The sequence below is a fragment of the Microtus pennsylvanicus genome, chromosome 4, assembly GCF_037038515.1.
Source record: "Microtus pennsylvanicus isolate mMicPen1 chromosome 4, mMicPen1.hap1, whole genome shotgun sequence".
Classification (NCBI taxonomy): domain Eukaryota; kingdom Metazoa; phylum Chordata; class Mammalia; order Rodentia; family Cricetidae; genus Microtus; species Microtus pennsylvanicus.
Genome location: NC_134582.1, coordinates 47,760,164 through 47,784,087, shown reverse-complemented (window position 1 = coordinate 47,784,087; position 23,924 = coordinate 47,760,164). Strand labels below are relative to the sequence as shown.

The 23,924-nt window shown below is 46.2% G+C and overlaps 1 protein-coding gene and 1 pseudogene across 6 annotated transcripts; both read left to right on the top strand.

The window, feature by feature from the left end:
* The first annotated feature begins 2,872 nt into the window (after positions 1–2,872).
* Positions 2,873–7,341, top strand: LOC142848985 (oocyte-specific histone RNA stem-loop-binding protein 2-like; annotated as a pseudogene).
* Positions 7,342–7,886: 545 nt separating this feature from the next.
* Positions 7,887–21,828, top strand: Fam53c (family with sequence similarity 53 member C). 6 transcript variants are annotated; one of them, XM_075968986.1, is made up of 6 exons: positions 8,398–8,652; positions 10,212–10,447; positions 11,570–11,798; positions 12,129–12,186; positions 16,845–17,638; positions 18,941–21,828. In XM_075968986.1, the coding sequence occupies exons 3-6, from the start codon at positions 11,721–11,723 to the stop codon at positions 19,196–19,198; spliced, it is 1,188 nt and encodes a 395-aa protein (XP_075825101.1). In that variant the 5' UTR covers positions 8,398–8,652; positions 10,212–10,447; positions 11,570–11,720; the 3' UTR covers positions 19,199–21,828. The 6 variants fall into 6 exon arrangements, with proteins under 6 accessions (XP_075825106.1, XP_075825103.1, XP_075825101.1 ...); XM_075968990.1 differs by having other exon boundaries at positions 8,399–8,652; positions 16,845–17,629; XM_075968991.1 differs by lacking the exons at positions 8,398–8,652; positions 10,212–10,447 and adding an exon at positions 7,887–8,200 and having other exon boundaries at positions 16,845–17,629.
* The last annotated feature ends 2,096 nt before the right edge of the window (positions 21,829–23,924 follow it).

Sequence of the window (23,924 nt, the reverse complement as noted above, 5' to 3'; positions counted from 1 at the left end):
AATTCCTGTTAGGGAGAATAGAGGAATTAAACCTTTTGACGTAATCCTTACGACATTCTAAAGGATCTTAACCTTTAGCTATTTATGTAGATTCGAACATTGACAAGATGAGGTTTATATGTAGGGAGATGGGTGGTTTCATGACTGTAACCCAGCATTTGAGAGACTGAGATAAGATCGTCGTGATTTGAGGACAGCCTGCACTGCACAGTCAGCTCCAGATCACCCTCGGCTAGAGTGAGACCCTTCTAGAAGGAGGAGAGGGCTGGCGAAGATTATTATATTAGTGGTGGTGGTGGTGGTGGTGGTAATAGGAATGGAAGGAATGGAACCAGAGCCTTGGGAATGCTAGACAAGTACTGTCATTTAGCTGCTACTCCCCGGTAACAGCTTTTAGATTTTGTTGTTGTTGGTTTTTTTTTTTTGTTGTTTTTGTTTTTTGTTTTTTTTTTTTTTTGTGTGTGTGTCGAGATAGGGTTTCTCTGTGTAACAGTTCTGGCTTCCTTGGAACTCGCTTTGTAGACCAGGATGGCTTCAAACTCACAGAGCTCCATCTGCTTCTGCCTCTCCATGCTGCGATTAAAGGCATGTGCCACCACTGCCTGATTTCAATTTCTTTTATTTTTAATTGTGTGTGTGTGAGTGAGAATTTGTGCCAGTTGGGAGGTCAGAGGCTATCCCTCAGAGCTGGAGTTACTGACAGTTATAAGCTGCCCAACATGGGTGCTGGGAACCAAATTCAATTTCTCTGCAAGAGCTATATGTCTCTTAACTGCCGAACCATCTCTCCAGCCCCTGAGCCCAAAAAGTTCTTATGTTGGTCTTTTTTATTTTCTTCAAATCTTTTGAGAGCGAGGGTGAGTATAGATTAGATAATTGGCCGTGAGTGTGGGGGTGATGCCTGGGTGGGAAATTTTAGTTAACATACATACTAACCACCTGGAGATCCTGAGAAACTGGATTCTGATTCAGTAGGTCGGGGTATGAGACCAAAATTTCTACATTCATAACAAATTCTCAGTTGATGATGATGCCTCTGGCCCCAGGACCATACTCTTAAGTAACAAAGCATTATGCTATGCTTTTGTGTGTTTAGCCTAAATTTGTCTTCAGCTTGAAATCCTTCCACCTCAACCACTTGGATTCTGAGATTACAGGTGTGTGATGCCATACCCATCCAGTTTCCTATACTCTGCTTCAGAATAAATGTGAATATTTTCTTGTCTGTCTTGTTGTTTTGTTTTTGTTTTCTTGAGACAGGGTTTCTCTGTAGCTTTGGAGCCTGTCCTTAAACTAGCTCTTGTAGACCAGGCTGGCCTTAAACTCACAAAGATCTGCCTGTTTTCCCGCATGTAAATCTGCGTGAAGGTGTCAGATCCCCTGCCATGTGGGTGCTGGGAATTGAACCCAGGTCCTCTGGAAGAGCAGCCAGTGCTCTTAACCATTGAGCCATCTCTCCAGCCATTTTTTTTCTCTTCTTTTTAATGTGTAGTTGAGGCAAGGTCTTAACCTCAAACTCATGATTCTCCTGCCTTAACCGCCTAAATTCGGGGACTGCAGGCATGTGTCACCACACCTCTCTTGAAATTTTTTGTAATTAAATTTTTTTAAGATAGGTATGGTAATGTCCATTTGTAATCCCAGCTCTGCAGAGGATTAAGAAGAATTACTAGTCTTCACTACATAATGAGACCTAGTATCAAAGAAAATGTGGGGAACTTGGTGGTGAGAGCTTGTAGTCAAAGCCCTTGAGAGGCTGAGGCTGGAGGATCACAAGTTCAATGCTACCTGGGCTACCAAGTAAAATGATGTCTCAAAAACAAAGGACATGTTTTAATATAAAACCTTAGGAAGTATTTTAAATGCAGGTCAGTAGATCTATAGAGTATGGCCCAGGAATGATCAAGGCTGTCAGGTACTACTCATGCTAATAGCAGGCCACTTTTTGAGAAAAGTCAGAAAAATAACCTTTAAAGCTGGACTTGAGGACTAGAGACATGTCTCCGTGGATAAAGCATTTGCAGACCAAGCTTACGGAACAGATTTGGATTCCTAGAACCCACATAAATGCACGACGGCCTGCCTGTTATCTTAGCCTTCTGGAGGCAGAGGCACTTGGAGCAAGCTGGCTAGTTAGACTAGCCAAATCTGTGAGCTCTGGGTTCAAATGAGAGACCCTACTCCAATATACAAGGTGAGGACTAAGAGACCTGCCTTCAGTCTCTGACCTAATGCACAGGCACATATGCATCCACACATGTGGACAGCTGTACACATACACACCCCCCACACACATGGACAGCTGTACACATACACACCCCACACACACGTGGACAGGTGTACACATACACACCCCACACACACGTGGACAGCTGTACACATACACACACACCCCACACGTGGACAGCTGTACACATACACACCCCACACACACGTGGACAGCTGTACACATACACACCCCACACACACGTGGACAGCTGTACACATACACACCCCACACACACGTGGACAGCTGTACACATACACACCCCACACACATGTGGACAGCTGTACACCCCCCCACACACACACGTGGACAGCTGTACACATACACACCCCACACACACGTGGACAGCTGTACACATACACACCCTACACACGTGAAAAAGAAACTGGGCTTGCTAGTGCACACGTTTAATTCCAGCACTCAGGAGACAGAGGCAGAGGGATCTCTGAGTTCGAGGCCAACCTCAGTCTACAGAGTGAGTTCCAAGACAGGCTCCAAAGCCACACAGATAAACCCTGTCTTGAAAACCAAAACCCAAAACAACAACAAAAACAAAAAATAAACAAAAATCTATAACCTTCATCTCCTATGAGAATCTTGGTGGTGATGGTGGAAGAGAGATGCAGGATATTTTTTATCTGCAGAAACTGCTTCTCCAGAGAGGAGGTGTGTGGAAAGTTTTTGTCCTCTAGGATAGAGATGGTGAGTGTGGGAGTCATCACAGAGCCCTGTCATGCCAGGTAAGTTGAAAAATAAGCCTGGGGTTTAAGGGAGTGTGAGGTGTGCTTTGATGGCTAGCGTCATACTTTTCAAGGCACCGCATGTTCTTCCTTGCAGGTGGGAAGTTGAGACAGATGAGGTGGTCCTGTAGCGGCGGCAGAAGCAGATAGACTGGCAAGTGCACACCTGGTTACCAGTGCTTTCTGGTCCCCAGGTGAGTGCAACTGGGGGCGCTTACAGCCAGAATGTCAACCAGATGGCTGTAGCTCATGGTCGAGTGATGGAAAGATCACTGGCAGCTGAGTGCTCTAGCAGAGGTGAAAAATGACCAATTCTCCCACAATCTAGTCCCCCAAAATAAGTGTGAGATTTCTCTCAAGTAGAGAAAGCCTTAACCCAGAAGACTTTCAAAGCTTGTCTGTTTCTTTATTCTAAAGTCTTTGTTGTGTTCTATTTTTAATCATTTTTCAAAAAGATTTATTTATTACGTATACAATGTGCCTCCTGCATGTACACCTCCATGCCAGAAGAGGGCACCAGATCTCATTATAGATGGTTGTCAGCCATCATGTGGTTGCTGGGAATTGAACTCAGGACCTCTGGAAGAGCAGCCAGTGCTCTTAACCTCTGAGCCATCTCTCCAGCCCCCCTGCTTTTGTCATTTAATGTCTGAGCTGTGTGAGTGCAGATGTCCCTGTCACAGTCAGAGGATAACTTTCAAACGTTGTTCTTTGCTTCTAGCACAGGCAGTTCTGGGGATCACACTTGGCATCAGCCTCCTGCACCCTGGCACATGTTCTTACCTACTGAGCCATCTTGTTGGCCCCCGTGTTTCTTTTTTTATTATTAATTTTCTTTGTTGATGTACAAAGGAATGGATTTCTTTCTTTCTTTTTTCTTTTTCTTTCTTTTTTTTTTTTTTGAGACAGGGTTTCTCTGTGGTTTTGGAGCCTGTCCTGGAACTAGCTCTTGTAGACCAGGCTGGTCTCGAACTCACAGAGATCCGCCTGCCTCTTGCCTCCCAAGTGCTGGGATTAAAGGTGTGCGCCCGGCAAATGAAGGGATTTCGCTGGGATGTTTTCATTATACGAATGTATTCCATTATTCTTTGTTCATTGTTTTTAAATCTTTTATTATGTATATGGGTTTTTTTCCCTGCATGTATGTCTGTGCACCACATGTATGCCTGTGGAGGCCAGAAGAGGATATCAGATCTCCTAGAACTGGAACTACACACAGTCGCGAGCCACCGTGTGGGTGCTGGAAATCAAACCCAGGTCCTCTGAGCCATTTCTCCAGCCCCCCTCTTCTGTTTTCATGTCACATACATTCCAATATTCTCTCCTCTCTGCTGCATTTAGACCTCTTACCTCCTCTTCCTCTATAGTTCCCTTTCTATTTTAATCTCTCTCTCTGTCTCTGTCTCTCTCTCTGTCTCTCTCTCTGTCTCTCTCTCTCTGTCTCTCTGTCTCTCTGTCTCTCTCTCTCTCTCTCTCTCTCTCTCACACACACACACACACACACAATGTGAAATGCATCAAAAAGTTGGATCTCATCCTTAATTCAGGACCAGCTTAAGCTTCTGTATAATTCTAATTTTAGTATGTGTGCTTGCTGAAATGGGCGTTATTCTCTGCCCCTCCCTCTGTGTCTCTTAGTCTCATGTAGCCTAGGCTAGCTTCAAACTCACTGTGTAGTCAGTCAATTATGACACTGAAATTCTGATCCTCCTGCTCCACCTCTAAGTGCTAAGATTTCAGGATTCTAGGTATGTGCCCCAGGCCTGGTCCCACTGTATTTGCTGGAATGGAGTATTAGCCTGCCCTTGGGTAATCCCTGTCTTGGGCTCTGATTCACAGGTAAGCAGTGGGCAGTATCCCTTTCCTTTGACCTCAATCTGACCCATGTTTGTTGTTGCCAGGGCACAGCGACAGCCTGGGTTTCATCCTCAAACACCAAACAAAATCAAGAGGTATAGTCGCCGATCCTGGGATGCCCAGATCAGGCAATGGAGAAGAGCCATGCATAACTGGGACCCCCCAAACCAGCCTCTGCATGACAGGGAGGCTTTGGGGTGTGTTCACTAATCTGGTTCCTTCTATGAGTGGTGTAGGATGAGCCCTACTTTCTCCACTTTGCAGGATTTAGGTTTTGTTGGGTAGAAGTTGGGGTTATCTGCATGAGTGCATGTTCTCTCACTCCACTGCCTCTCTAGGAAGGCAACTAAGAACTTCCTAAGGCCAGTGGAGTCTGCTCCTTCGGATGATCTCCTGGATGACTGGCTCCAGGCCCCAGAATCCTCAGAGAATTGGGACAGAGGCCAGAAAGAGGCCCAGGTAGTGTCCTCTGCCAAAAACCACTGGATTAGGGAACTAGAAGGGGTCTGACCTATGAGAGCACAGGGTAGAGTCCAAAAGAGTTGGGGGCTGGAGATAGAGGGCGTGGCCTTCCATGCATATGGCCTTGAGTTTCATCTCTTTCACCACAAATAGAACAAAGGGAATTGGGCATGTTGGCAACCCCTGTAATCCCAGCACTAGGAAGGGAAAAGCAAAGGACAAGGAATTGTTTATTTCTGTCATTTAAAACTTGATTTGTATGAAACATTTAAGAGTTTGTTATTACAGAAATTAACAGTAGGATCAGGAGGTAAAGGCCAGCCTCGGCTACATTATATCCTGTTGCCAAACAAAAACAAGACTCACAAGCAAGCAAGCAAACAAAAACATCAACCAGGCAATCAAAAACACCTTTGAAAATTGAAGCAGGCATAGGTATGGGCAGTGTTGGCTCTACGAGTAGGCAATCTTAGGCCATACTGAAACATGGTGTGCCCTTCCTTTCAAATGAGTTCTTTTTTTTTTTTAAATTTTTTATTATTTCATGTGCATTAGAGCTTTGCCTGCATGTATATCTGTGTGAAGGGTGTGGGATACTCTGAAACTGGAATTACAGGCAGGAATGAGCTGCCATGTGGGTGCTGGGAATTGAACCCAGGTCCTCAGCATGAACAGCCAGTTCTCTTAACCGCTGAGCCATCTCTCCTGCCCCTCACATGAGTTCTTATGCCTGACTTGCAGTGGTTTTAAATTTAGTTTTGCAATTTTCTTTTGCCCTGCAGTATTGAGCTATATGTCCTTAAGGTTACTTTAATCTCCTTCTTTCCTTCCTTCCTTTTTAATTTTATTTATTTACTTATTCATTTGTTGGTGAGAGGGAGGTGAGACAGCATCTTACTCTGTAGTCCAGGTTGATTTAGAATTCGCTATGTAACCCAGGGTGGCCCGGAGTTTATAGTAATCCTCCTGCTTCTCTCCAGGGTTGGGATTGTAAATTTTAATCTGACTCAGTTTCTATGTTTTGCTAATAAGCACTAAACTTTCACACAGCCATCTAACGTTAGTAAACATATTAATAATAGCAAGGTGTTACTGGATCTAGTGGTCCATGTCCATAATCTCAGTACTGGTGAGGCTGAGGCAGGGGGATATCAGGGAATTGTAGGCTAGTTTAGTCTACATAGTAAGTTCCAGGACAGCCAGATGTTCACGGTGAGATCATATCTCAAAACAAAAAAACGAAACAAACATACAAGGAGTTAGAGTCTCAGATTTTGATATAACCTTACCTACTATTTGGCAGCCCTTTACCCTTTCAGGTGGTTCTTTTGTTGACTTTTTAAATATGGTGATTGAAAGGAAAACGATAATAAATATGTTTACTTAAACTACAGAGTGCACGCTAGGCAGTGGTGGCGCACGCCTTTAATCCCAGTACTTGGGAGGCAGAGGCAAGTGGATCTCTTGTGAGTTTGAGGCCAGCCTGGTCTACAGAGTGAGTTCCAGGACAGCCAGTGCTACCCAAAGAGAGACCCTGTTTCCAAAAATCAAAACCAAAACAAAAAGTATATATTGCAACTAGACACGGAGGTCCATGTCTCTAATCCTAGCATCTGGGAGGCTGAGGCAGGAAGAACAGAGTTTAAGGATATTCTTAGCTACATAGTGAGTTTGAGGCCAGCAGGAGCTGCACAAAAGCTTGTCTCAAAAACAAGGATATAGAGTAAGTAGCGCAGTGCAATTGCTGGAAACCATGGCTCCCATAGGCTTTGTCAAATGTACAATGCAAAGTGAATCTCCACCCTCCCCCTCCTATATTTTATTTGGTACCTGAAATGTGGAGCAGGCTAGGCTCTGCCTCCCAAGTGCTGGGATTTTACACGTGTGCCACCACACCTGACTTTCTATCTCCACTCTTTCATACTTCTTCTCTTTTTCATTCTTTTTCAGTTTGCATACTTGAAGGGTCGTGTTTCCTCTCCTCCCAAGCTCAAAGAGGAAGAGCTTCACCACTGAGTCTACTGCTGTTTACCTATCCCAGACATGTAGGGTGCAAACTAAAGAAAGCCCATGTTTGGTAGGGACTCGGTGCTACTACTGTCCTAGACAAGTGTACTGGAATGACCACTTTCCAACCAATTAATAAGGACATCTAAAACTATGACCTACTAGTGATCACAGCACGACAGCATTTATTGAAAACTTTTTAGTCAGCTGAGACTCCAATTTACAGAAGAGATAGGAACCTGTATGGTGGTTTGACTCCTCCCTTCCCCCACACCACCTATATCAACACTCAGTTCTTGAAAGAGGACTTAAAACTTTGGCTGAGGTGGGAGATGGTGGTGGTAGTGGAGACTTAATAAAAAGGTGGTTTCCAGTTCCTGAAGAGGAAATACAGTACTGTCGACATCGGTTCCTCATATGCCAGCTTCCTCCCTCTCTGTCTTAAGTGGTTCAGCCATAACCACCGTGCTCCCCCTCCATACATACACACACACACACCCTGCAACTGAACCACCTATGATGTCATAATCACAATCCCATTACCTCATCCTGCTGGGGGGGGGCGGGATGAGGCGGATAGGGAAGGGAGGGAGTGAACAGCCTCGGGGCCGCCTCAGCTTTACAAAGTATTTTGGGGGAGGACAAATTATAGAATAAGACACAGCCCCACAACCGTTATAAATCCCAGATTTATAAAGGTTCCAGCAGATCCGCAGCTAGAAGAGGGGCTCCAGGGGCTCAGAGCAGGCCCTGATCGGCGCTTGGACTACATTTCCCGGCAGCCTTCACACCAAGGATCGGTCCTTTGTCAGGGGAAAGGGGGGATGCTTACAGAAAGGTGGCTGTTTCGGAAGGGACAGAAGACCAGGTGAGAAGGCTGTGTCTAATACTGTTTCGGGGTCTGAGTTAAGTAAGACAGTTCAGTTGGGAAGATGAAGAAATGGAAGGAGTGGACAGTGGCTTTGTTTACCTTTATCCGACATGGCTTCCCCTACGGGCTTCAGGATATGCTTCCAACTGGGCCCGTCCACTCTCTGCAATATTTTGGAGGGGGTGATTCGTTAGTGAGGAAACCATCGCGTCCCCAAATCACAGCTCTAGGCTCCTTTCCGAAGGCACTATTCTGGAAAGGCTTAAGGGAGAAACCACATAGGGCTCGGGCCTCTTCGGGCGGTACCGGGAGAGTCTGCGAACAGGAGCGATCCTCCCACTCTCCTCAAGGGCCCGTTGGTTCGTGCTAGCGCCTTTTAAGGGCACCGTGGGGCGAACGGAGCGCTCAGAGCTGCTCCGGCCGCGGCCCTGGGAGCTGGAGGAGCCGCGGTAGGTAGCGGAGGGCAGGTGGTGCTGGGGCCTCGGGGCGGGCACCGCGACCGTCCCTCCCTCTCTCCCCTCCCCCAGTCCAGCCGCTGGTGCGGCTGAGCCTCGCAGGGCCGCCTCGGCGGGAGAGCACGGGACCCGGTGGGGGAGGGGGTGGCGGAGTGCATGTCCCAGACCCTCCCCATCCTCTGCGTCCTGAGTTCGCTTCCCGCGGTCAGATGGGGAACCCTATTGGAAAAAAGGAGAGCGACAGTCCCCCTGAGCAAACCCTGGAGTCCCCCCCCCACCCCGGGAGCCAGTAGATGCCCCATGCCCCACCCCGCGGGGACAAACAGGGCAACTGAGGGAGAGGTTGAAGATTAGAGGGAGCCTAGCCGTTTGCTCTTTCGTCGTGGTGGGGGGATGGGTGCACCCCACTTGTCACCCTTATCTTCCCCAGAGCCATATGGAAGAAGAGCAGTCTGATACCCATTTACCTTTTCCTGCACCTCCCCGCCTCGCTTATGTTTTCCTTCAGTTTCTCCCAGAGGTTTGGGACTGGGACCTGGGGGGGAATGCCCCCAGGGAATTTATGACTTTCTTTTCCCCTGGCCTGACTGCTAGCTTGTCCAGGTTTCAGCACAACCTCAGTATCCCTGAAACGCAAGTGTCAGGGGTTACTTCCATCCAATAGGGGAGGAGGGTCAGTCGTTATCTTAGGGGGCTTGTGGTGCGGGGAGATCCTGGGTTGAGAGTTAGGCCTGGTGGGGTTGCTGGGAGGGCCATGCGGCCTGCTGCTCAGTGAAGGGCTGAGCCTTGTGCCAGTAATGTTAAGCTGAGAAGTTTTAACTTGTTTAGTGGATGTCGAGGGCTGTCTACCCTTCAGATCTACAAAATGGAAGGGGAAGGAAGGCCGCCAGAGAGGCCTTCTCACACTTTTTTTAATGTCTGCTTGAGAACGAGAAGGCCCCTTGCAGAGCTGGTTTGCCTTCTTTTGTGTCCTGGTTTGATTCCTTATGGCTTCCGTTCTGTTCCCCCTCTCAGCCTGGCCTGTTTTAGGAAACTCGGGCTCAGAGTATCATTTGCGTGGTGGTAGTTGCATTGTTCCAATTACCGCTGTGTGTGGCCACATCCCAACAATTAAAATGCAGAAAAATAGAAAATCACTCTCTTCAGCTGCTTCTAGAGAGGGCTGGGAGTTTGCTGCTTGTCCAAATGCCTCATGAAAAGCTTCAAAGGTTTCTCACTCCCTGCTCCTTATGTCTGGTCAGCCTGGGGTCTCTAGGGTAAAAGTCTTTGCTTAGGTTGCCTTGTTGATTTTTGAGGGCAGAGCTAAGAAAATAGGAGCAGAAGTGATTCCGGCTTTGGCATCTCCCACCAGAACACAGGGGAAGCAGCTGAAGCAGTTCGCAGGAAACTGGAACTTTGTTCAGAGTGGTAGTACTAATTATGTGTGGAAATGATAGTTAACTAGAGCGGTGATTGACTTCTGCACCTCTCTTCCAAAGACCTCCAAATACATCCTAGGGTGCTTTGCTTTCTTTGTTGCCTTTCTCTGAGGTGACACCCTCTTTTTTTTGTAGGGGTGGTGTCCCCCACCCCCAAGGTCACAGGAGGAAGAGCCCGACCCCTTAGGCTCTTCCGTGGTGAACAAGAGAGGGAGGATGGTGTCCAGCCAGAGATAGACCCTGTACTTTCTTCATCTTAATGGTATCACCACTTCGGGCACGCCAAGGCTTTTGAGGAGGAGCAAACAAATAGGAGGGATAAGAAACAAGAGCCTATGTGAACGTCTACCTTTTATAGGCCATTTGTTAAGGTATTGTACAGTTCGATATTTCATGTAGCCTCGTTCCTGTGATAGAATAAGATTGTTAGACCCACCTTGCATATGGGTAAGCAGGACTGTTACGTGGTCAGCCAAAACTGAGCAAATTGAATTAAGACTTGGTGGTGGTGGCGGCAGCTTTTTCTCTTTGTGTTGTAGACAGGTTTGTAGCCCAGGCTTGCCTTGGTGAGCTCTTTCACCTGCCAAGTGCTGGGATCCCGGGTGTGTGCTCAGGACTTAGATTTCTTGGTTAATTGTTCTCTGTACTAGTTAATCCTCTGCGTACTCTGGTCTGCATGTTGGTTAGTTATGGAAGAGGTAGAAGAAAAGATGTTGTTGACCTCCCTCTGAGCAAGCCAAGGCCGCTCAGGTAGTAATGTGTGGGATTTTGAAGCTTGCTCTTTGATTAAAAAAAAAATAGTTTGCTTCAGTCATAAGGAAGATTCTTGGTTAGCTATATTCATGGCCTTTGAGTGGGATCGTGAAAAAACTTGGCTGAATGAAGTCATGGAGTTGTTTTTAATATCTGTACAGTTGAAATGTAATCGGAACCACCCTGACCATTCCTTCTCACTGTGTAAGAGAATACCCACAATATCTGCTGGGGAATAAAGATGGATCAGCTATTTAGGCCATAGGAGGATTCAAAATCGTATTCTGATCTGAAGCAGAAGGCCATGCCTTGCTCCTCTCCCTGCACTGTGCCCCGGTGGTTTAGGAGAAGGGTTCCTTTCTTGGCTTCTGGCTGTAAGATAAAGAGAATATTGTGCTGATTCTGTATGGAAATAACCACTTGGGCATCTTTCTCATTTGAGCTGTTTCTTTAGTGGTGCTGATATTCTAGGTAGACAAAACAGAGCATAAGCCAAGTTAGGAACAGTAAATAGGCTTCAGTTTGCCCTCTCCAGTTTATTTTACTGGATATCTAGAGTGCCTAGTTCAGTGTGTTTCTGAGGCTTCTTTTAGGCTTGCTGGGAGAGGACTATGATCAATTAATGATGTCTGCCAGAGGCCTGGCATGGGGGTGCTGTGGTATGTGTGCCATGCATTCCCCATCTCTGCATCAGGAGCATCTCTAATGTTACTTGGGGCCGATCCCTCTGTAATTGGCAGACTCAGCAGGCATGACTGGAGAGGGAAGTCCCAATGGTGCTAGCACGGTGCTCCAGTGGCAGAAGTCGGCTCACGAGTGAGACCTGGAAGAAAGACATAGAAGACATCCATCACTTGCTCCGAAGTGTGCAAGTCAAATCCTGGACAAATCATGATAACCCTGATCACTGAGCAGCTACAGAAGCAGACCCTGGATGAGCTGAAATGCACGCGCTTCAGCATCAGTCTGGTAAAAGACCAGTGTTTCCGCTTCTTCATGATCTAGCCCCTTTCCTGGAGGCTTTACCCTTGTTCTGTGTTGTGTGAAACATGCTTATACTGGAAAAGCCCACTAACGGCTCAAACCAGCCCAAGAGGAGAAGGGGGCAGGGACGCTAAAACTTGGGTGAAAAGGGCTTTGTAATGTTTGAAGGTGTGGATTGTTTCTCACAATAGGAAGAGAACAACACAGGAGTCTCTAATATGCTGGTAGCTCATGAGCTATAGGAAGAATATAAGAGGTCTCTCTAGAAATGTCCTTGTCCTGAACCCAAATAATGATGGATAATCTCTCTCTTAGCCTTTGCCTGATCATGCAGACATATCCAACTGTGGGAACCCTTTCCAGCTTGTGTCTGGTAAGGAATCTCTGGTTTATATATATGTGTGTTTGTTTGTGTTTCTGTCCACACATTTCTTTGATTAATTTTTAGTGACCAGAGATGGTTAGCCTACCTCTAGTTTTTGTGGTAGCCTAATTGTTTTGTTTTGAGACAGGGTCTTACACTGTAGACCAGGCTAGCCTTGAAGCCAAGGAGATCTCCTGCTTTTGCCTCAAGTAATAAAGTTATTAGTGTAAGAGGCGTTCTGCCACCACCCCAACTTGGTTTTTTGTTTTTTTATTTTTGTTTTCATTTGTGTTTGATTCTTTGTTTTCATTTTGTTAGTTTCTTTGTTTTTATTTTTCCTGAAACCGGCTCTCTGTGTAGCTCCGGCTGCCCTGGAACTTACTCTGTGGATCAGGCTGGCCTGGAACTCAGAGTTCCACCTTCCTCTACCTACCAGCTTGTTTTTTGTTTGTTTTTTGTTTTTGTCAAGGCCACCTTCTAAGAGTGCTACTTATCTCTATTTTACTGTTGTGTTTAGATTTGAGGCAGGATCTTCTAGTCCAGGCTGACCTAGAGCTCTTAACAGTCTTGCTTTTGAGTGCTGGGTTACAGGTGTGAGCCTCAATCAGTATAACTTTCCTAATGTAATTGCTTTGAAGAGGTAATACATTTATGTAGTTTAAAAATAGCAAAAATATTACGTTGATAGAAGTCATTGTCTTCTGTTTCCAATCCATTTAGCTCCTAGTTAGCTCCTAGTTCCTCTCTAAAAGTAACTTCTGTAAGCCGTGCTCAGTGACAGGGCATTTGGCCAGTGTGTGTGCGGCTCTTCCTTTGTTAAGAACTATATATGGAATGGAGAGGCAACTCCTACCACTAGGTTTTATTTGTCATTTTTTTACATTTATAAAGTTTATGCTACAGTGTGTGGAAGTCAGAGGACACTTTATAGGAAATCAGTTCTCACCCACCACATGGCCTGAAGCACCTTTACCCTTTGAGCCATCTTGTTGACCTATAAATTTCTTGTTCTCTTTTTTACATTGGGGAAGGGGACGGATGGGCTGTGCATGCATGAATGTCGGGTACATGTGTGGAGGTGAGGGACATGCCTCAGGAGTTGGGTTTCTCTTTCTACCATGACGCTTCTAGGGATCAGGGATCCATCTCAAGTCAACAAGCTTGACAGCAGCTACCTTTATCTGTTGAGCTTTCTTGCTTGGGCTCTGTTAACTAGTTTCTTGTACACATATCCAACTAGAATTTTTTTTTTCTTTTTTGGTAGTACATGGGATTGAACCTCATGCTAAGACATGCTAAGCAAGCACTCTGTACAGGACTGTGTGGGTGGAGTTTTTCTGTCCCACCAACCTGCCCCCAAATAACCATACAGAAACTTATTAAGTATAAATGGTTGGCCAATAGCTTAGGCTTGTTACTAACCAGCTCTTACAACTTAACCCATATTTCTTATTTACGCTGTACAATGTGGCAGTACCTTTTTTTCAGCATGGCATGTTCATCTCCTGCTTCCTCAGCTCTCCATGGCAACTCTTTGACTCTGCTCTTCTTCCCAGCATCCTCTCAGTTTGGCTGTCCCACCTAACCTCTTCCTGCCTAGCTAGTCATTGGCCAGTCAGCTCTTTATTAACAATGAGAGCAGCACACCTTCACGGAGTACAGGATTATTCCACAGCAGGACTGCATCTCCAACTCAGTTTTGTCTTGATCTTGCTCTGTAGTTGAGGCTGATGTTGATTCCTGATTCTCTGCTCCCACTTCCTGAGTTCTGGGATTACAGTTGTGTGCCTCTAGGCCCAGCTCACTTTTTTATCTTGAGAGAGGGCGTTTCTAAATGTCACAGGCTTACTTTTACTTTATAACCTCCTGCCTCAGCCTCTGGGATTACAGGTCTGTGCCACCAGGCCTAACTCATAATGTCTAATTTTTAAAATTGTACTTACGGAGGGGCAGGGTATGTGTACCATGGCCTGTAGAGTTGAGCTGGTTCTCTGCTACTGTGTAGATCTCAGGGATAACTCAGGTCATCAGGCTTGCCAGCAAATACCTTTATTCTCTGAGTCCTCTCGCAGCACCGAGATATCTGTATGCAAGTAGAGGCAAATATAAGTCTATTTGCTTTATTGTTTTTTGGCACAGAGTTTCTGCTAGTCCACGCTTCATTATAGCTTAGTGCAGCTGAGTACCTTTCCCTGTCTGTGCTGAGTGTTTTCCTGTTTTATGTAGTTGTACGTTACTGCACTGCATGGATCTGTGTTCACTTACCGACTCCCTGTTGGTGGAGATTTGGACATTTGCAGTCTTCTACTTTTGGGGCGTGTGTGCATGTATTGTATATGCATGTATGGATATTAAACATGTGCACTGAAGCCTGAGGAGGGTGTCGGGTGTTGTGTTCTCTCCCTCTGCCTCACTCCTTTGAGACAGTCTTTCATTTGGAGAGGTAGGCTTGCAGTCAGCAAGCCTCAATGATCCTCCTGTCTCCACCCTCAGACTCAGGGGTGGATGCCTGGCTATTTGTGCTAGGATCTAAACTCTAGGGCTCATGTTTACACAGCAAGTGTTCTCATCTACTAGCTACCTCTCCAGACTCATTTTCTATTCTTTACAGAGAACTGTAGTGAATAGCTTTGCCCCAGGTCATGTTTGATATGTAAAAATACATCTGAGATGTAAATTCCTAGAGTAGGAATTAATCTAAGGGCCTGCGATCATGAGCATAGCTAAGACAGCCAGAAGCTCCCTAACCCATGTTGCTGGACTGCTACACATTCCCTTTTCTGGGGGATCTGGCAAGCAGCTACATCCATTGTCTTTCTCTTCCTTAAGCACTTGTTGAAAGCAGGTTATTATACCATAAGGATCCACTATTCCTGCCCTGTGAAGTTCAGTAAGATGAAGAACTGTTGACCAAATACTTGCTGTCATCAAGTCTGATTTTATATACTTTGATTTGTGCCTTTTCTAGAGAATTCTTGAGAAAACTTGGAATAGGTCCATTGTCCTGTAGTGAGCTATTTCCCCCAAATGTGTCTTACATGGGGAGGTAGAAGAAGGAGAATAAAGGTTATATAGCAAGTTTGAGGCCAGTTTGGATTACACGAGACCTTGTCTCCAAAAAAGTCACAATTTGGGGGCTGGAAAGATGGTATAAAGTGCTTGCATTATAAACTTGTTAGGGTTCCCAGCATTCACATAAACCCAGGAGTGGTAGCAGAGTCTAATTCCAGTGTCTAGAGACTGAGAGACAGTTGGCCAGCCAGCCTGTCCAAATTGAGGAGTGACCAGTTCAGTGAGGGTCCCTACCTCAGGGGGGGTGGGCAGGTAGGGTGTCCTAAAGTTCTTGATGACCTGAGTTCCATCCATAGGACCCACATGATTGAAGGAGAGAGTGGCTTCCCCAAGTGTCCTCTGACCTGCACACACATGATTGTGGTGTTGGGGCACACATACCCACACACATAAATAAATGTAATTTAAAAATAAAATGCTGTAGAGTGCTGTTGAGCAAGGCATCAGATGTTGACCTCTGAGATCAGTCCATACATACCCACGTGAACATGAACATGTACACAAACATGAACGTGTGCACACACATACACTCCGTACGTTACGGTTTTTATTGGAGTGTAGCGAGTGAGGATCATTCTTTTTAGCTCATTTCCTTTTCTTTCAGTTCTCTTATCTTTACTTCTGTAGCCCAGGTTGGCCTCAAATTCAACATTGTAGTTATTGATTACTGCGAACTCATTTCCTGCCTGCATTTTCAGAATTCTTGGAGTATGGGCTTGAGCCATTATACCCATTTGGTCCTTCAATCTATTTGTCTTTAAAAGGCTTGGAGCTGGGCATAGTGGCACACACCTTTAATCCCAGCACTTGGGAGGCAGATATAGGTAGATTCTGTGAGTTTGTGGCCAGCTTGATCTACATAGCAAGTTTCAGACCAGCCAGGGAAATATAGTGAGACCTAGTCTCAAAAACATTTTTTTTCTCAAACATTTATTATGAAGGCCTAAGGGGAAGAGAACTAGAGTATATGCACAAACAAACATAAAAGAACAAAAGGAACACAAGATTCTCTAGCATGTTCTGCCATCAGACCCGCCATCATCTCACTTAGGATGAAAGTGAGTTCGAGGTCAGCCTGGTCTACAAAGTGACAGCCAGAGCTACAAAGAGAAATCCTGTCTCGAAAAACCAAAAAACAACAAGAAAGTGATTGCTTAGCCACTTGATTACTTCTTCCAGACAGTACTGCTTTGCTTGGTCCTGGAGAACATAAGGAAGGAACAAGGCCAGAGAAAGTGAATATAGGCCTGGTTTTCAGAACCAGACTGGGCACAGGGAAGGTTGGGCAGTAGATAGGATTGGTCTGGGAGATTGGGGTGAGTGGGGCATACACACACAGACATACAGGTTTCTTTTGACAATTGCTCATTTGAGAGGAAGTGAAAGACGGTGTGTAAACGTTCTTAGGATAAAGGTAGCATAGTATAGTACAGTTGGAATCCTGTTTTCTTCACTGATAGCAAGTTAACTGCTGTCACCTTGAAAAGGGGTAATCATAGTACCTCCTTCATGAAGATTTTTGTGAAACTGCATGAAGTATTCGCTGCATTATATGATGTTAGTTATTAATCCTTTTTATGATGAATGCCTTTCAGAAGGTGCTTCCTGGAGGGGCCTGCCCCACTGTTCCTGTGCTGAATTCCAGGACAGCCTCAACTTCAGCTACCATCCCTCGGGCCTAAGCCTGCACCTCAGACCACCCAGTCGGGAGAACTCCCCACAAGAGCAGCCCCTCTCCCAAGTACTAAGCCCTGAACCCCCAGACCCAGAGAAGCTTCCTGTGCCCCCTGCTCCTCCATCCAAGAGGCACTGCCGCTCACTCTCGGTGCCTGTGGACCTGTCTCGCTGGCAGCCAGTCTGGCGGCCCGCCCCCTCCAAGCTGTGGACTCCCATCAAGCACCGGGGCAGTGCTGGAGGGGGTGGGCCGCAGGTGCCTCACCAGAGCCCCCCAAAGCGGGTCTCCAGCCTCAGGTTCCTCCAAGCTCCCAGTGCCTCTTCTCAATGTGCCCCAGCCCACAGACCCTACAGCCCTCCTTTCTTCAGCCTGGCTCTGGCCCAAGATTCCTCTCAACCCTGTGCCACCTCCCCTCAGAATGGTTCTTGGGAGAGTGATGCTGAGTCCCTGTCACCCTGCCCACCCCAGCGCCGCTTCTCCCTGTCACCCAGCCTGGGCCCACAGGCAAGCCGCTTCCTGCCCTCTGCCCGGAGCTCCCCTGCATCTTCCCCAGAGCTACCCTGGAGACCTCGAGGTCTCCGCAACCTTCCCCGAAGCCGCTCGCAGCCTTGTGACCTGGATGCCCGCAAAACTGGCATCAAGCGGCGGCACGAAGAGGACTCCCGGCGCCTGAGGCCTTCCTTGGACTTTGACAAGATGAATCAGGTGGGACTGGTAAGCCGGAAGAGCAGAGATGAGTGGGAAGACGGCTGAAACATCTAGCTCCGCCTTTTTTGCAGGCATCTCTGAGAACTCTGGAGTTTGTTCTAGGAAGACCTTTCTGGCTTGCCTGGAACTATTTGAGTTTTAACCTTTAAAGTTTCCAGCCCTGTCAGATTAGTCCTTGGTATTTGAAGAAACTAGGCGAGACATTAAACCTTGTCCTGCCAGAGGCACTATTCCTCTCAGAGAACTCTTAAGTCACGAAAGCCCTGTCATTGGCGCTGAGGCCTTGTGCTCAGGGTGGGCTTTGCTCTCTGCCCTCACTGCCTCGTGGGCCTTCGGAGGCTGAAACAAGTTTAGCAGGCACTTTTCTAAAGTCCTAGCCCGAGAGCAGTTGCTGGAGATGTACTTGTCCACTTTTTCCAGATTTTTCTTGGTCACAGGTCTCTGAGAATTTGTTCCTTTAGTCTTCCATTCAGGAAGCGTTCATGGCAAAATCTATGTACTCGATTCTGCTTAGGCACAGGCAGACAAGAGTGGCCAAATAAGCAGATGGTGTTGTTGGCTGCATGGAGCTTGTAAAAGCTTATAAATAAGCCGGGTTTTTTTTTTGTTTGTTTGTTTTATTTTGTTTGTTTTTTAAGATAAAGTTTTTCTGTTTATCCCAGGTTGGGTTCAGCTCGCTGAGCTATGAGATTTTAGATACCACCATGCCCCATCATAACTCATTGCTTCTATTCTGTGGTACTTGTGAGTGAACCTGTGTCCCTGTGTTTAATAGTCAACCCCCAGGCTTCTATGCTTTGCTGTGGTTTTGGTTTGCTTTGGTTTTTTGAGATAGGCCATTACTGTAATCCAGAACCCACTATGTAGACCAGGCCTGCCTTGGACTCTCAGAGATCTGCCTCCCAAGTAATAGATTAAAGGGGGAAACTGGGGTTCTCTCCTCAGAGAATTTACATGTGTACTAAATGCTCCAAATTTTATGATTTGGAACCTTGCTCTAAAGCCTAGAATTTTGGCCCTCAAGTGTAACTGAGAGGGATCCTTTAAAATATATTTTTGGAGGGCCAGGAGGGCACGTCTACTCCTACAGAGGACCTGAATTTGATTCCTAGCACCCGTGTCGTGTAACTCCACTTCAGGAGATTTGTCGCTCTCTAGTGGCCTCTGCAGGCATTGTTCTGTCTGCTTGGTACGCAGACTTCCGTGCAACAAAACCCCTATACACATAAAGTAATCAATGGAAAGTTTTTAAATTTTAGGTTACTTATGGGAAATTAATATTTTTGTCTTAACTATGTTATTTGACAGAAACCATACTCAGGAGGTCTCTGTCTCCAAGAAACAGCTCCAAAAGGCAGCAGCATCTCTCCACCATGGTTCATGGCCTGTAGCCCCCCACCTCTCTCTGCTTCCTGCAGTCCTGTTGAGGGTTCATCCCATGTGCTGAGTGAAAGCGAAGAGGAAGAAGAGGGGGCTGTGCGGTGGGGACGGCAGGAACTAAACAAGCGGACACTGTGCCAGCAGGACTTTGGGGACCTGGACCTGAATCTGATTGAGGAAAACTAAAACTGAGAGACTGCTTCCTGGGGCCACACTGACTGACTGTCTAATGGCTACTAACACGTGTGGAGGCTCCAAGGCTGAGGGCCCAGCCTGGGAAAGGGGGTGAGTGAGGGCTCCGACTCAGGGCAGCCCAAGTCTTCTCGCTCCAGCAAGCTCGACCATGCCAAGAGACTGGCCGGGACAAGATAAACGGAGCTGGTGGCGGGAGGGACAGCCCCAGAGCAGACCCTCCCCATGGCGGCCCTGAGTGTGAGTATCCCTGCCACTGAGAGAGCAATGGGCAGGGAAGGAAGGGGTCTGCTGACCCCAGCTCGGGGAATTTCACTAGCCCCTTTGTTTCAAAGGGCACTTGTGTCTTAGAATTTGGCCAGGGTGGGGGCATTCAGTCAGCCTCCTCGGAGAAATTGTGTGAGTGTGTGTGTGCTTGGGCGTGTACTTGAGGAGAGGTGTGTTTGTGTAGCCTTAGGGAAGGAAGGCAGCTGCTCCTTTAACAGCAGAGCGTCAGCATGCCCCCAGAATCTTGACGTTTTGTTTTGTTTTTTTTTTTTTGCCTCTTTTTAAATATGACGTTGGGCTTGTTCAAGGTGTCTAGAGAAAAGGGGGCTCTTTTTTAAATTTTTTTAATTTTTTTTTATTTTTTTGGTCTTAACTCTGGAGCCAGGCTTTTAAGTTCATAGTATTACTTGCTCTGCAGATGGCTCTGTTTTGGGATCTAAGAACGGTGACCTCAGCTAATGGTCTTTTCCTCAGTCCCACCCTCACCCACTAGATAAATCTCGCAAGAGGGCTTGTAGAAAGGTCACGTTCATTGTGTTCATCGATTACCTAAGCTGCAGACAGCCTGCCTCTCTCGTTCTCTGAGTAGGTGCACACATGGGCAGCTGAGGCAGAGCGGAGGGGTTCTTTCTCTTCTTCACCAAGGGGACCCTTTCATGCTCTGATCTTTCAAATCAGAGACAAAGTTGATCCCCAGAATATGTTGAGGCTGACCTGTAGCAGGAGCAGTGACATTTCGTATCCAGAAGTCCTGGAGCCCACCCCAGCGCTGCCTTTTGGAAGCTGGCTGTAGGGAAACTTACTCTTGCGAGATGGAGGCCCAGTCTCTTTCTGATCTGCGAGACAGAGGAAGGGCATTCAGCATTTAATAGTTTGCTTGTCTTCCACTCTTGCCAGGAAATGTTTATTTGCCTCTAATTGGCCCTGAGAGACCACAGAGAGGCTGGGGCTCACCAAGGGATTGGCTGGGGATGTGTAAAGCAAAGACTATGAGAAGCAGCTGGGAGTTTGTTGTTGTTGGATTGAATTTCCTTTCTTGTTTCTTACCCACAACTTCAGCCAGTGCAGCAGGTCCCAATGGCTATAGTAATGGACTTAAAGATTGTAGGTACCGTGGTAGGATTGGCACCAGTGGGCATGTGTATAGAAGCTGCCACGATTGCAATCTGCGAGCCTTTGTTTAGAACACCCTGCATAACGAAATTGAACCTGCCCTTCCCGCTTATTATAGTAAGGGCATTTTTCTCTTCAATTTCCAGGGTGTCTTCAAGGGAGGTAGCCATGTCTTCTTGAGCCTGTGGCCCTCAGAGGTTCTACTTTTCCAGGGCTCCTCCCTGTCTCCTGGCTAGTTACCACATATTACCACTGGGCTCCCAGTCTCTGAGGGCCTAGGAGAGGCTCTCTTGAGAGTCCAGGGAAACAGCCCGGGAGTTACCTATCCTTGGTTTTATCCTTCCCTGGTTCTCCCTCTCTGCTCCATAATTTCCCTGGTGCCAGCTTCTTTTCCACCTGGGGCATCCTCATCCCTGGGGTCTCTGCTGCAGATGGCAGTGTCAGCTTCCAATAGGTCACTGGCAATGCCAATGGGGTCTCTGCAAGACCCTAAGTCTAAGTGAAGGCAGTGATTCTGCCTTCATTCTGGCTTTCCCAGAGCCCTTAGGTCACCACCCTTAGGGAAAGGAGGCCTACAGTTGTCATAGTTTAATTCCATTCCTTTAAGTCTGGAATGTTAAACTAAGCAGAACTATCATCTTGCTTCCCAGTTTAAATGCCTCTGGCCCTGGAACAAGCCTTTTCAAGAAGTGAATCATTTTGCTTTACACAATAGATCTGTTCCGACAGTTCTGTGTAAACCAAATGCTATTTTTTGATGCATTTGGACTGCTGGTCATTTAAAAGCAGCCTATGATTGCTTCTTTTGTAAAGCAAGCAACCTCCCTCTACTTTAGCTGGTTTCGTTATCTGGGTTTTCACATTTGGGCTTTCCCAGAGTGGAGCACACCTCCGGGGCTTGTGGCTGACGCTGTGTAGACGTCTGCATCTGTGCTGCGTGTGTGGTGTGGCTGGCCGGTAGGTGAGTATTATTGAGTGTGTGAGTGAAGCCACTCCCAGGCTGATGCTCTCCTCCTGTGCCCGGTGACTGCCCAGTGGCAGCCCTAGCTGCCCTTCATTCCCACCTGCTGCCAAAGTCCCTGTGCTAATGGGATTACAGAAACAAAAAGTGGAAAAAAATTTTTCGTAAACTTTGTTTTATATTAAAAATTCCATAAGTCTGTGTGTTAAAACATGAGGTTCTGCCTCTGTGGCTGTGTTTGAAAAAATAAAGTTTTATTAGAATAATCCATTTTCCCAAGCAACCTCGTGTACTATAGTGTCTTTTTCCCTTACGTGTGCATACACACACACACACACACACACACACACACACACACACACAGGGAGAGAGAGAGTGAGAGGAAGAAACTGAATGATGCTTGACTTCCCAATCCTTTTAAGGCATGACCAGCCCCCACAAAAGGACTGTATCTGGTCCCTAGACCCTTCTATGATCAGACCCTGTTGCCTGGAATTCTGTTCATATGGCTTGGTTCCAGTTTCCTGGTACTTACATGTGTTGTCCGCCATCACTCTCATTTCCAGCGGGTTAAAAGCAAGTACTAATACATTCCAGTTCCCTGAGATATGGCTGATGGGCACTTAGACACTTGACTAGGTTAATTCATTGTCTTTGAATGGTGAGAGAACAGAAAAGAATCCCTTCGTAAGTTTTCACGTAATATTCTGGAGAGAGAGATTTAGTCCTCAGAACTCAGATTCCAAGATCTGGGTAACTTTTCCATCTTAAAAATCCTGTTTGCAAAATTATCCTAACAGCAAAGCTCTTTTGTCCTAGAAAAGGACATGTTCCTTAAAACTTCTGTTGCTGCCTAAAAAAAAAAAAAGGTGTTGTTGAAGTCTTTGCTTTTATATTCCACCCTTCTCCTTATGTTAACATTTTTCTAATGTGTATGGATGAAATACAGCTACTTTAGCTAAGCAAGGGCCTCTGCCTTTCCTTACCAGGCTGAATGGAGAGTCAAGGTGCTCACCCTATGTCCTGGTTTTCTACTTCAAATCTGTGGGACTCATCTTGGAAACCAATGTTGTGTACAAGACAGGACTGGCCTGGTTACCTGGAGCAGGAACCTAGAGAGTGGGAGTTGCCACCTGCCCTGGAAATAAAGGAGGAGCGGCTTTGGAGATAGACTATGGCAGACACATGGTTAGGGAAATTTCTATTCCTGCTTTTTCTCTCTTCACAACTATCCTGTTGCACTTGCTTGAGCCAGGGCAAAGTTTGAACAACTAAAATGACAATAATCCTTATTTTTGTTTTTTAGTCTTGTAGTTGGTTTATAATTTGTGTGTGTTTGTGTGTGTGCATCTGCTGTGCGGAGAATAAAACCACAAGGGTTGAGTACATGCTAGGTGAATAGTCTCCTGTTCAGCTCTCCCTCAGCTCTATGGAGAGCTGTAAGTTCTGTAAGTTCTCTGAGGCCAAATGTGCTCATCACTTTCATTGCTGAAGTCTCTATAGGAAAGAGGTGTAAATTTTATAAGGGCAGGGGATTGTTTTATTCAGTGTTGTGGCCTAAATACTTGGGAATTTCTTGGCACATGAAAAGGTGCCTGTTTTATTTGTTAGATGAATTTCTCCTTTGCCCATCCCATCCCTGAGCTTAAATATAGTTGTCACAGTGCTGTGCAAAGTCAGCTGTAGACACTGGGGCAGGGATTAAAGGCTCATATGGAAGGAAAACCCTTCAGTAGTTAATTTTGGTAGAAAAGATGCAAGGCAGATAGGTCCTATATGGATTCACCTGTTTTCCTTCTATGAATAATTTATGGGCCATGTGCTCTAAGGACTCAGTCCAGGTCTCTCCGCTTTGTTACAGGAGAGAAAAGTTACAAGGAATAGGGGTTGGAACGTACCTTTAACCAGAGAAGCAGACTGTTCTACATAGTGACCTCCAGGTCAGCCTGGGACACATAGTGAGACCCTTAAAAAGCACACAAAAAAGTTGGGAAGAAACTTTTGTTCCCTTTGTGCTCCACAGCGTGGCACTAGAAAGAGTTCCCTAGATATTTTGTACTTTATGAAGTTGGTAGTTGGTATCTCCCATCCCAATATTTGCTTTAAAAAAAAAATAGGTCAAAGGTACAGACAGGGTTATGGAAAAGGAGATAACTAGGTAGCCACATCTACTTTGGGCAGATGAATGAAAGAACTAGCCTCTTTTGTAGCAACAGTCATGGTTTAGGACTAGACTCTTTCTGGTTTGTACAGACTTAGTCTGCGTATTCAAGAGAGAGTTAGAAACAAGGTAGTCTAACATCACCAACAAATGTTGGAGGCTCTCCATTTCATATTGTGGATTAGTCTAGCCAAAATCTCAACATCCTCTCTGTGTAC